At 30.7% G+C, this 14233-nt stretch overlaps 1 protein-coding gene across 1 annotated transcript; it reads right to left on the reverse strand.

Annotated features, from left to right (window-relative positions):
• Positions 1-7915: 7915 nt before the first annotated feature.
• LOC122588659 (protein DYAD-like) lies at positions 7916-12570 on the reverse strand. Its single transcript, XM_043760818.1, has 10 exons — positions 12508-12570; positions 12022-12124; positions 11765-11871; positions 11241-11645; positions 10795-11063; positions 10308-10691; positions 9723-9879; positions 9583-9636; positions 8271-8921; positions 7916-8128 (listed from the first exon to the last, which is right to left on the reverse strand). Exons 1-10 carry the CDS (start codon positions 12568-12570, stop codon positions 7916-7918), a joined length of 2406 nt encoding a protein of 801 aa, XP_043616753.1.
• Between the last annotated feature and the right edge of the window lie 1663 nt (positions 12571-14233).

A 14233-nucleotide genomic window follows, 5' to 3' on the forward strand; every position in this document is an offset into this window, starting at 1 on the left:
CGATAGAGATGTGCACTATTATTGTTTTCTAGTAATTCATAATAAACTCTACCCAGTTACAGTCTTGGTATATTTGTAATGAGCTTTTATTTTTCTCTTCAAATTAAATTAAATATATAATAATAAGGTGAACATACAAGACAAGGATCTAGTGTCGGTACATTAGCTCTGATCGTATGTGTATTCTTGGTTTAGCTTAGTGCAAAGTAGTAATGAGATTGGGTCAAAATCTAAACCGAACCGGTCAAACCCGAAGAACAAAAATACTTAAAAATGAAATCCTCTGGACTGGGGTCGAGCGAACCACAAAACGTGAAGAACGGGATGTTTTTTTCAAGAGAAAAATGAGTATGGGACTGTTATGCATTTAATTTTGGTGAAAAACCTTCTACATACTAATATTTTAATATTTTGAATAAATGTTTGGCTCCCTATGATTTTTATGGTTTAAAAAAAGGTATGTGAGGATTTTTCACCCAACTTAGTTGCCTAACAGCCTCATATTCCCTTCCTTTTTTTAATTACCTTATGTTGGAACTTGGAAATAACCTGCTGTTTTAATTGGTTCACACCATCAAAACTAGAGCTGGCATATCGTGTCCGACACGACACGATAAGACACGAACGCGACACGATTTTTAACAAGTTACACGATAAGGGACCTGTTAAGAGACTTGTTAAAAGTTACACGATAAGGGACATGTTAAGGAACCTGATAACGTGTCTTAACGTGTTTTATCGTGTCTTAACGTGTCCTTAATGTGTCTTTAACAGGTCTTTAACATGTCTTTAACAAGTCTTTAACGTGTCTTTAACATATCCATATATATAATACTTGTATAATCGTGTCTTATCGTGTCATATCGTGTCTTAACAGGTCCGGACCTGTTAAGACACGAAACACATTAAGGCCAAACACGAAACACGAAAAAACCAGATCGTGTCGTGTCGTGCTTACAGGTCCATGTCGGAAATTGCCAGCTCTAAGCAAAACCAAAAGACTGAAATGTTAGAAAAATAAAACTGGAACAAGATCGGCAAAACTAAAAGATTGAAATGTTGAAAAAATTAAAACCGGAACCAGACCGTACGGTCCAAGTCCAGGTGTGAATATGTCAACTTAATTGGTTTATTATTCAAGTTATATGAATTATGGTAAAAGTCTTGATCAATTTTTTTTTTTTAACTTCAAATTTCATTAAGCCAACCAAACAAATTATTTGGTGACAATGTATACAATCAGAGATAGTTTTAGAAATCTAAATGTAACCATCTCTTTCAATCCATACATTTATAATTCGATATATTTTTTTATCCACAAATATGAGTATGATCTAATTTCTCCCATGACACAAATGAGTAGATGATTCATACTCCTTTAAAAAGAAAATGCAACAAGTATTCCGATTCATATTAATTGGCCCACCGATACCAAAACATATATAAAGTATAAACTATTATTTTCATTTGTCAAGTATTCTCTTGATAGCTGAGAGTGAATTTTATGTGTCACCCATCTTATAATTACATCTTTCTTTTGACAAACATTCTTGTATTGGCAAATTCCATTGTCCTTTCAAGAACTTGTAATTACATTTTTCATCCCACCCAACCTTAGCTATCACCTGTCTTTTTCTTTGTCTCTCACACAGATATAACCATTTCAAATTATTTCATTTATACCAATATTCAATCAATATATTATTTGATATATTTTTTGCTTTATTATTATTAATTTTTTTTGAAAAATTACTTATATAATATTTATTAAGTAAAAACCAAGTTACATCTAGATAATGGGTAAACAAGCAACAAACTGTGTCGCTGTCCCTTTTTGAATCGAAAGAACTTATTCATTGAATACAAATCCTTGGTTCCTCGGGCTTTGTGAGTCTTTGTGGACCACCTTCTGCATCCGCTCTAAAAAACAAACAGCCTCAGGGCCTAGGGATCCAAATGTGTTGAAGGAAAACAGAATGAACACGTACTGATTCTCTAAACATGCTACCTCATGCTTAGCAACCTTTATTATTTATAACTTTCTTTGAATCCAAACTCATTTCCATTCTTATTACCAATATTAAATGTGTAGCGTTAGTTACTAACTATTAAATCATTGTTTTAAGAAAAAATCTAACAATGATCAACTACGATAAATGTATATATTTTAATGTATTATATTGAATGAAAATAACTATCATTATAAATGATTAATAAGTGTTTTTAGATTTATAATTCCCCTCACTAAATACAAACCAAACAGCACTTAAATTTCTTTCAGTCAAATCTTCTAGGATCTTTAAACTAGGGGTGAGTAGAAACCGAATCGAAAACGGAAAAAACCATGAAAACCGAAAAAACCAAAAACCATTGGTTTTGGTTTTCTAAAAACCAAATATTATGGTTTGGTTTTGGTTTCTAATGAAAAACCGAACCATAAAAACCGAACCAAACCAATAATATATATTGTTTACTTTATTTTATATTTATATCATTTTTTGTAAATATGTTAATATATTTGCATTTTAAGGTGTATATAATAATATAATTTATATGTTTTAAGTGAAAATACACAACAAGATTGATTTGCTTCAATAATTGTACAATTAAACAACGCGTAAAACATATAAATAGTTTATATAAAATTTGTATGAAGTTTGTACAACTTACTTTTATGGATTTGCTGTCATTGTTATAGTGTTATTGTTACCAATATTGTTTTGAAAACTTGTTGAAATTAGTTATGGTGTAATTATAGGGTATAAACTTATAAACTTTTCAAGCTCACTTTAACCCAAACCACAAGTGGTTAAAAACCGGCTAAAACCGAAAAACCGAACCGAAATAGACCCAAACCGAAAAAACGAAACCGAAAAAACCGGAACCCAATGGTTTTAGTTTTCAAAAACCGAAATATAATAGTTCGGTTTTTAGTTTTCGTTAAAAACCGACCCAAACCGAACCGTACTTACCTCTACTTTAAACCACGCATACCAATTATATTGACTTGGTGCATTTCACTACATATAGGAAAACCAAAGATACGGGGCTGCGTGCCCTCACATCCCTTTATTTGTTTGCATTTTTTTAATCTGCAATGACATTTTTGTAATTTATCTAAACTTTTAGGTGATGGTTTAAGCGACTTTTGTTTTTTCTGCTTTTCCCACCAAACTTTGGTATTTCTAACATTGGTCACAAAACTTTACATAATCTATCTTTCTATCTCTTCTTCTTCTTCTATATATATATATATATATATATATATACAAATCTCATAGCCCTTGGCCCCCCTCCTCTAGCTACCGTCGCTGTTGTTGTCTGGCAACTACACCTCAAGTACACTCAGCCGAAAAATAAGACGGATCGTGACTGCCATAAAAAGGTATGAGATTCCGTGCTTTAGTTTTTTATTATTTTCATCACCCTGACGTCAGCTTTTTCGTCCTATTCAATTTTAATATTTTTTTTAAAAATTTTTATACTTTTAGAGTTTCTTATTTTTACCACTAAACTTTTGGGTTTTCTAATTTTAGTCTAACTTTTTGTATACAAGTATAAGCTTGTATACTTTTAGAGTTTCTTATTTTTACCACTTAACTTTTGGGTTTTTTAAATTTAGACTAACATTTTGTATACAAATATAATTTACTTTTAAATTCTAATTTATTTTTAGCTCTTAACTTTTGGGTTTCTTTTAACTTTACTCTAGCTTTTTGTATACAAACTTAAGTAAAGTTTATTTTTAAAGTTTTTAATTTTTAGCAATTAATTTTAGGTTTTTAACTTTAATCATCAAATCTTTTTTTTTTTACTTTCTATTTCTTATTTTAAGGCTTCTAACTTTTACTATCAAATTCTTGGTTTTGGGTATCTACTTTTTTAGTTTCTACCTCTTAAAGTAAACTTTTAGTTTTCAAGTTTTTAGGTAATATTCTATGTATATATGTTTGCATGACACAACATCAACCCCGAGTAACACCCGGGATAAAAAAACTAGTTATATAGAAACATGATCACATGGATTTTTTTTCTCTTTCTTGGATCAACCGGTTTCAGTTTCCCACCCTCCACATGTTGTTAAACACCTATAGGTGGGCACATATCTTAAAGAAACAAGTTTTCAAGTTGATGGCAATATCATTTTTCCAATATCGTACGTGTTCTGTTAATTTTTCATTGTAGTTAAAGTGTATATATATAGGCTCCGGCACTTAAGTTTAGGTGTGAAACCCCTCACATAATAATATTGTATTATTTCTTGTTTAATGAATAAATGCATGAGTCCTCATGATTTTTATGGATTAAAAAAACAATATGTGAGTATTTCACACCTAAACTTAGATACCCGACAGCCTTATATTCCCATCCCATATATATATATATATAGTGAGAGAGAGAGAGAGAGGAATAAGTATAATTTTAAGACATTGACTCTTTGACTTAAATAACTTTACTTAAAAGGGTATTATAAACTTTTCATAGAAGGAATCTTTAATGAGAGGAAAAACTAAAAAGAGTTTAGATTTCAAAATTTTGGGGGAAAAATCAAATTAAACAATTTGTCTCTTTCTTATATATTACTTTTTTTTTCACTTTATTTACATATTTTATTTCATATTCATCTTTCTTTAACTTTAATTCTATGCGTAATGTTTTTATCGAATAGTATAATAAACTTAAACGGGTTTATTTATTAAACGGGTTTATTTATTAAACGAGTTTATTTTATTTTTACTTAAACGGTTTTTTTTGTTATGCTATTATTTATAAAGTTATTTATTACAATTCATTCATGTTCATATTTCCAGCAATAAATAAGATAAGGAAAAAAATGGATTACATTCGTAATGTTTTTATCGAATAATATGTACGATAAAACGGAAACTTCAAAATATTAGTAATGGATGGGGTTTAGTACACCACCAGTTTTTGACAATACACCATCAAATATGATTTATTGTGTTGTATAGTATAATTCTATAAAGCACATTTAGTGGTGTATCGCCAAAATTTTGAGCTATACTTCTGTAGTTTTGAGTTGTTTCATCATTTTTGAGTTGTTTTGTAGTTTTTCAGCGGTTTTGAGCTGTTTTTCAGCATTTTAAAGCTATTTTGCAGTTTTTCAACAAGTTTTCAGTAGCTTTCAGCAGTTTTTCAACAGTTTTCTCAGTAGTTTTTTAGCAGTTTTTTCAGCAGTTTTTCAACATTTCTTTTTGAGTTGTTTTGCAGTTTTTTAGCAGTATTGTGCTGTTTTTCAACAATTTTGAGTTGATTTTAGTAGTTTTTGAGCTGTTTTTGTCATTTTTGAGTTGTTTTGTAGTTTTTTCATTGAGTTGTTTATATTTTACAAAGTATTTCTAAGTTAATACCATTTCAACTTATATTTTATACTTTTATAAAAATTCACGTCAAGTATATTTATTTAATTAATGTTCCTAAATTAGCTTGTTTTGGGTTTATTTATAGGGTCAATCCTAAAAGTTCTAACTATAATTAGTATTTTTTTTTTGATTTAAAGTTCCTAAATTAGCTTGTTTTGGGTTCATTCATAGGGTGTAGATACCGCATTACTTCAATGCCTTTTAGTATTTGTCTTATTATTTTTAAGTTAATATCATTTCAACTTATATTTTATAACATTATAAAAACTTACGTAAAGTATATTTATTTACTTAATATTTAAACTCAGTCCGTCCATCGGATGGGCATACACCTAGTATATATCAATGGACTTTAGAGTCGTTGAAAGGTTTTTCATTAATGACATTATAATTAGTAGTGAGTTTTATGCGGTGTGCGCTCTGAATATTAAAATGGTACATGGGATTAGAGGATTCTCACCCATTTACCCATTATAATTAGTAGTGGTGCATTTAGGCTTATATCTATACTATATATAATAGAAGAATGAGTATAATTTTAAGACATTGACTCTTTGACTTTAAGTAATTTTACTTAGAAGGGTATTATAGACTTTTACTTACACATTTTGTCTTTTTCTTTATTCATTAGCTTTATTTGTTTTTCTTCACTTTTTTTTTCCTTTTTCTCTTTCATCCCTTTCTTTTCCTGATTGAAGATGGGATAATAATTTTTAGTGGGTGGAGTTGTTTGCATCTGGCAGAATGTCGATAAACATAAATCGAGTTTTGTAAACAGGTTTATTTATTAAACGGGTTTATTTTTTTTCATTATGCTATTATTTATAAGGTTATTTATTATAATTCATTCATGTTCATATATCTAACAATAAATAATATAAGAAAAAAAATGAATTACATGTGTAATGATTTTATCGAATAGTATTTACGATAAAACGGAAACTTCAAAATATTAGTAATGGGTGGTGATCAGTTTTTGACAATACACCACCAAATATGTTTTATTGTGTTATATAGTACAATACTATAAATCACATTTAGTAGTGTATCGCCAAGATTTTGAGTTGTAATTAAGTAGTTTTGAGTTGTTTCATCATTTTTGAGTTGTTTTGCAGTTTTTCAGCGGTTTTGAGCTGTTTTTCAGCATTTTAAAGCTGTTTTGCAGTTTTTCAGGAGTTTTTTCAGCAGTTTTTAACGGTTTTTTCAGCAGTTTTCAACAGTTTTTCAATAGTTTTTCAACAGTTTTTTCAGCATTTTTGTCAGCATTTTGTCAGTAGTTTTTCCAGCATTTTTTCAGCATTTTTTTAGTTGTTCTACATATTTTTAGCAGTTTTGTGTTGTTTTTCAACAATTTTGAGTTGATTTCAATAAATTTGAGCTGTTTTTTATTCATTTTTAAGTTGTTTTGCAGTTTTTCATTGAGTTGTTTATATTTTACAAAATATTTATGAGTTAATACCATTTCAACTTATATTATATATTTTTTTATAAATTTTACGTTAAGTATATTTATTTAATTAATGTTTCTAAATTAGCTTGTTTTGGGTTTAAACATAGGGCTAATCCTAAAAGGTCTAACCACAATTAGTATTTTTTTTTCATTTTGATTTAAAGTTCCTAAATTAGCTTGTTTTGAATTCATTCATAGGGTGTAGATATCGCATTACTTCAATGCCTCTTAGGATTTGTTCTATTATTTCTAAGTTAATACTATTTCAACTTATATTTTATATTTTTATAAAAATTTACGTAAAGTATATTTATTTAATTAATATTTAAACTCAGTCCGTCCATCGAACGGGCATATATCTAGTTTAACATACATGTCTCAGGCCAAACAAATAAGGTGAGTACGCCGTACGAACGCCTGTTAGGGAATAGATATTATCTTTAATTATTACATAATCTTGTCAAATTAATTAAAATAACAATATGATGATTTATGACTTTGGCAAATATATAAAATATAAAGGTACACGAGTCACTAGTGGCCAAGGTCTCGAGTTCGAGCCCGGGGAGTTTATATACACAAAAACTATAAATTTGCCGTTGCTTATATACACAAAAACTATAAATTCACTTATCAAAAACTATATACACAAAAAAAAAATGGGTATAACTGCCTTTATAAATTTGCCGTTGCTTATATAATTAAGTTCAAATGTTATAAACTTTTTTGCGACGCGCCAAAGGACCTCCTATCTAATCTTCGATTAGTAGCTAGCTAATTAATTTCATTTCAAAAGGACCTAAATTAAGTAACAAAGCTTATATATAGTGAGTGATCATATATTTAGAATCACCAAAACATATATAGTCATGTGGATTAATGCACGCGCATGCTACGAAAGTTTATGTATCCTCATATATCATGCAACCGGTTTCCAGCTAGTTAACCCAGTAAAAGCGAAAAATAGGTTTCCAAGACATACAATATGCATATATCGTTCATCTCTCTTCATTGATCGACTCTATCATATATATGATATATCTATATGTAACTAATGCAACGACTACTACGTACTGTTTGATCAGAACCATTTTTGACCCTTGGTTGATGAGTTAGCTGCTAGCCAATGAGGAGTTCCTGTGTTGGACAAGCATGATGGTGCACCAGCTGAAGAAGGAGAAGGGGATGGCGAAGTGGATGAATTATTAGATGATGAAGATGAGCTCTTTCGTTTCTTGCTTCCAGCTGAATATGCTTCCCATGAACCACCCTTTAAACCAGATGACACAAATTTCTGCACATTAATTGTTTAAACAAATTAAATGATCATCAAGCATCATCAGCTGTATATTTAAATACATTATTATAAAAATATTATAAATTCACAGTATCTAACTTTAATATATGTGTTTTTTTATAGATACAAAAACACTTACAATAATTGGAGGTGTGCTAAGAGATGGGGATGTGGGGATGTCATTGAGGTTAATGAATGGGGTGGTGGTAGTAGTAGTACCGGTGACTGGGGGTCTCTCTGGCTTAGGCTTGACAGGAGATGGAAGACCAAGGTGGGGGTGGTGATAGGGTGGAAGTGGTGGGGTGCAGGAGTTAACAGAAGGTGGAGTTGGGGCAGTCAATGAATCATCAGCCTGCTGCTGCATAATAATGTTGCTAGCAGATTTAGATGAGGTAGTGGTGGTGGTGGGTTGCACCATATCTGGCCATAAGAAAGTGCCTTGTGGTTTACAAAGCCTGAATCCACTTTTCAGCCTCTCAATTTTATCTGCTTTTCCCTCAGGAGGTGATGGTGGTGGTTGTAGACTGGCACCACCTGTTGCTTGTAGCTTCAAAGCAGTACTTTCTTTCTCAGATGTCTCCTGATGAGCACCAGCTGCAGACTCTAGTCTTAGGACCACTTTTTGGTTCTTATCAGCAACTGTGGTTTTTGGCTTCTGTGAAGCTTTATGTGCATTGGGGACTACTGTTTCTGGTGTTGTGGTAATTAATTCTGAGCCAGCTGCCTTTGGTCTTACTGATTCCATCTGGGTTGTCTCCTCCTTACCAACTTCTGTAACCTGCATCCATGCCTGTATTGTATACACATATTTCCAAATGATTTGAATTCCATCATACAGATCGATACATATACATGTAACTAATTTGCCGTATGTACGTATTATTGTAGGTACATCATATATGTTTTATGCTCTATGTGATATTGATATATGTATATGCAAACAAAATAAATGTCAACTTTTGTCATATTAAGGAATCAAAATTCAAAGTATAATTTGGACTAGCTAGCCTTGGACTTTTTCTAAACATGAATTATATTAAGTTCATTTATTCAAGCTATAGATCAAGAATAAGACTTTAAATATATATGACTAATATTGTATATCGCAAATATTTATATTCATTTTATACTGTAATCAACTATCCAAATATGGCTTTAAGGTGATATAATATGTTAAATCTTAATTTAATTAATATAACAAGTTAAGACAATAAGTTGAAAATTAAAATCATAATCCTATGCATATTATTTTAACATAACTAATAAAGCTAGTTTATCAAACTAGCAATAATGAATTCAAACTAATTTATCAAACCACCTAGCTACCCAATTAAGTTACCACAAAAAGCTAGTTAAATTCAGCAATTCAAACAACACTTTTAGAAGACTAACTGGTCTATATTAATTTTAGCTGACTTCTACAAGAAAGAACATTAATTGGGTTGACTGACCTGTAGCTTTTTAAGGAAATCTGAAATGACCACCATCTGCTTTTTGCTATTTTCCTGACAAAGATTCTAACATATAAAGGGAGTATTTTATAGAAGATGACAAACAACGACATATATCTCAAAGAGATTCAAATGGTTACCTTTGACAATAGTGAGTTATTTGCATCAGTTTTTTCAAAGTCCCCATTCAAAATAAAGTTACAGATATCCATCACTTGTGTTGGACTTTTGTCAACAACTTCAGAAACCACAATAGCTTTACTTTCCTCTTGATGTTTGATCACCTCCTTGATCTCCCTGTTTTAAAACAGAATAATACAAATATACAATTAAATTAAGTAAACTTACACCACCTAGTTATAATTATATATTTGTATATGTATCTAATTACTAGCTAAGTTGCTATATATAAGTATGCTTTCATTACCTTTTTAGGCTAGCCATATCTTCATCATACTGTTTCTTGGGTACAAAATCTCTGTATCATTAAACCACAAGTTAAAGCTACATATTTAATTTACTGTGCTTAACTAAAGTTTAAAAAAAACTCTTCTCCATAATAGTTATACCTTTTAATAATCTTTGAAATTAATTCATCAACTTGCTTCTTGGAATAACACTCACTGTAGAGAAATCACATTATTAATAACCCATCAATGACCTTATAAAACTGATTTGAACATGTAAATGCAAAAATACCATCTTTTTCTAGCCATAGTTTATACCTTTTGATAGTTGAAAACTCTTCTTTCAGATGATTTAACTGTTTAGCCATAACAGGATCTTGTGTAGGAGAATCACCGGGTTTCCAACCTGGTGGTGGAGTCCAGAAAGGGTCGGTAACACCAGCCTCTTTCCTGATATTAACAAGGTTTGCATCTTCAAGCCAGTATTCCATGGCACCATCAACATTGTGTGACCGTCTAAACCGTAACTTGCCACCAGGTGCCACCTTGTTTGCGACGTGTTTGAGGAGGTGGTCTAAGAGGCCAGTGTCACCTATTCTCTTTCTTGCTTCAATTCTAAGTTGAGGCCTTGTAATTGGATTGCCTATCTTTGCTTGCTTTTCCTTCATTGCTTCTAAAAGACCTAGTTCAGCAGCATCATACCTGCAATTAAGGCATAGCTAGTTTAATGATTTGCACATAACTATATAACATTTATTACACAATGATTGAATAAAATAAGCAGGTTTTATCTTTTCCTAGCTACCTCTCCTTTGACCATCTATCTGTGGGACTCTTGATGGCTAATTTCTTGCATTTTTTCATAGGCTTTTTCTTAACTTGCCATATGTAACCAACTTGTTTATTAGGCTTCTTTCTTTTTCTCAACTTTCTAGTAATTTGCATCTCCACTACTTTCTGATCAGCATCCTCATCATCATCCTCATCTTGAGCTTCTTCTTCTTCCTCTTCTTCTTCTTCTTCTTCTACTTCTTCTTCTTCTTTAGTTTCCTCATCATTCTCCTCTTGTTCAGCCTCATCATCATGGGTTTCTTCTTCGACTTTGTCATCGTTCACTTCTTTATCATCTTTCTCATCTTCCTCATGATCAACTTCATCATCATCTTCTTCAATTTCAACATTATCTTCCTCATCATCTGCTTCATCATCTACTTGCTGATCCTCCTCTTCTGTTTCATCACCTTTAGCAACATCTTCTTGATCATCACCATTAACAAAACTCGAAGATGACTGTGTATTGCTTTTATCTTTATGCCTCCCAATAAACATAACTTGCCTTCTAACACCCCACCTCAGCATCTCATTATTCTTCAGCTCCCTAGCCAACCCAAGATTCTCATTTTTCAAAGCAACATTTGATGACACAGTTTGCTGAGGACTTGGGTTGACCAACCAAAAACCTTTCAAATGCTTCTTTGCAGCAAATTCTTGAGATGGGACTTGCCTTAAAAGCACTTTACTTGCAAGCTTAGTTCCCATTACAAACTTTTCATCTAAAGCAGGGTACATCTCATTGCTTCCATCGCTAAAATATGTCCTCAGTGACAGAATACTTGGGTACCTTATAGCAACATTCAAATCTGTCTTCTCACTCACCTAAAATTTCACAAACAAAAACCAAACTTTCATTTTCATATCACTAAAAAAACAAAAATCATATCAAATCAACACTAAAATTTTCTTTTTTCTTTTAACTTTTTCAAATAACAAATTACCATAACAACGCGAGTACACCGAAGCTGAACAGGAGTTCTAGGAGGAAAATTTTTATGATAAATCTCATAAACAGAGCCCAATTCAACTTCATCACATTGACCATCCTCTTCTGGGTCACAAACAAATCCATCATCAGCCATTATGTCATCAAAGGCAGTTTTGGATCAAGAAAATAATGACTAAAACTAAAAGGGTATATTTGAAACTATTATATACATCAAAAAAAAAGAATAAAAATAGTATTTGTACCACCCACCATTGTTATCAATAAGCAGAAGCTGTCTGTCAAAAGGTGGTGTCTGTACTTTTGAGCCATCTAACACGCTGCAATTTTCTTTCCTTTTTAAGCTAATCATTTCCTGCATAAAATCAAACTTTTTTGATATGTATCTTATACAACAACACAAATGTGAACACACATATATAACAATTATTATACATATTACATTACACATTAATTACATCCATTGATACATATGTATACAACATTTTTGATATGATTTTATGTATAGTACAAACTACAATATCAAGATAAGAACAAGGCGCGTGTACGTGGCTATACACGCGTGAGGATTATAAACTCTATACACAGAAACAGAAAAAACAAAATGCATTTACTGAAAACTGATTTTATCACAATCCCCTAATTTTTAGCATTACATATATCAGAAAACACACACCAACAAACAGTGTGTGTGTGTATAAGAATATATATATATATATATATATATATAAAGCTTACATTGTTGGTAGTGGCATTGATGGAGGTACCTCTTCTAGATCTTTTCCGATGGTAAGTTTCCATTTTCTTCCACACTTGCTTCAAAAATAGTCCTAATCATCCAAACACAAAAAAAATTGTAAAAAAAATTATAATTAATATTTTAATAAGTTAACAAATCCAGTAAAAAATGAGTACTGGTTACTATTGAAGTAAAAAATACAATTAAAAAAATTAAATTTGGAAGCTCATAAATGATGTTTAAGGGTTTTGATACAAAATCTGAATTTTCCTTCAACAATAACTACCAAATGATTAGAAATAAATGCAAATTTTTACATATTTATTAATTTATTTGTACAGAAAGAAACAGACCTAAAATAACGGAATTTAGTAATTAATGAAGTGAAAAACGGACAAAAAAAACCATTAAATAAGCTTATTATAGAGATATAGATATAGATTGATTCATAGATACAGATAGGAATGTTTATACCTTAATGAGCTAGAAAATGAGTAGAGGCACAGAGAGGAGGGAGAGAAAGTGGTGGTTGTTAATGGAGGAAGAATGTATAGATATAGAAAATGTATATATATGTATAGAGAGAGAAAGTAGTGAAAGGAAATACAAAAGATTTTTTTATACAGAGAGAGAATGGACGTTGCGCATCTCACGTGATTTATGTAATAACAAAAAAGCACGAATGGGAATATGGTAGTATTTGCTGATTTGCTCCCCATTTTGTGGTTTGATTTACTATTGTGCCCCCATCTTATGAGCACGATTGTGCTGCGAAGCGACGGCGTTTTAGTGAAAGTGGGCCTATTTTGGACATACGTGGTGTTGGTTGTTGAGGAATGATCAGATGCACATGAGATGTGAAACTTTTTTTTATAATTTGAATTTGATTACCTAAAATGGTAAAAGTTTGTATTTTGAATTGTGGAGCTTTGATGTAAAACTTGATTTAATTATTCATTTAAATTAATTTAACTAGAAACTTACTTATTATCAATAGAGAATTGATGCCTTGTGATAACACGCATAAGTTTAAAACTTTTTTTTGTTACATATACTATAATCTCTTTTTTTTAGCTTGAAAATATATGTATATGTGTATATATTAAATTAAACTCGTACGATATATAAATGACTTATTTTATTTAAACAAGTAACATTAATTAAATTTGATTCAATCGATAGGATTAAAAAATAACTTGCAAGGATAACTATAGAAAGTAGTTTAGGGTCGTTCCGTTGGGAAAAATATTTTTGTTTTCTAAAAACACTTTGAATAGAAAACACATTTAAATTAGTTTCACAAAAATGTTTTCTCAAAAAAAAAATAGAAAACATTGTTTTTCATCTTTTTTATGAAATATTTGAAAACATTTTTTTTTAAAATTGTTTTCCACTTTCGATTTTTCATTTTTTAAATTTTAAAAATCACAAAATTATGTTAAATCTCTTCCTACGTCCCGTATATGCCCCCTCGCCCCCGTCACCCTTCGCTCCCACCCACCTCCAATCTTCCACTTAACAAAGTATATTATAACATGTTTTTAAATACGAAAAATAAAAATAAAACTTTCTACCCTGTATCGCGTTTTTAAAAATTTTATTTGTTTTATAAAAATGAAAAACTTCTTCCATTCTTTTGAATATTAAAATGAAAAACTAGTAAACATTTTTCACACCCTTAAAATCTTGATATAGGCCCAACTATTGAAGCCCAAGCTCTTTTGT

The sequence above is a fragment of the Erigeron canadensis genome, chromosome 1 (genome assembly GCF_010389155.1).
Source record: "Erigeron canadensis isolate Cc75 chromosome 1, C_canadensis_v1, whole genome shotgun sequence".
Lineage (NCBI taxonomy): Eukaryota > Viridiplantae > Streptophyta > Magnoliopsida > Asterales > Asteraceae > Erigeron > Erigeron canadensis.

What these genes read in the sequence shown, in the direction of transcription:
- LOC122588659 (XM_043760818.1), bottom strand. Translation starts at nt 12,570, where the DNA reads ATGGAAACTTACCATCGGAAAAGATCTAGAAGAGGTACCTCCATCAAT. An exon ending in TCTGCTTATTGATAACAATG is followed by an intron (nt 11,872 to 12,021) that starts GTGGGTGGTACA and finishes GTGACCCAGAAG; the next exon opens with AGGATGGTCAATGTGATGAA. An exon ending in GATAGATGGTCAAAGGAGAG is followed by an intron (nt 10,692 to 10,794) that starts GTAGCTAGGAAA and finishes CCTTAATTGCAG; the next exon opens with GTATGATGCTGCTGAACTAG.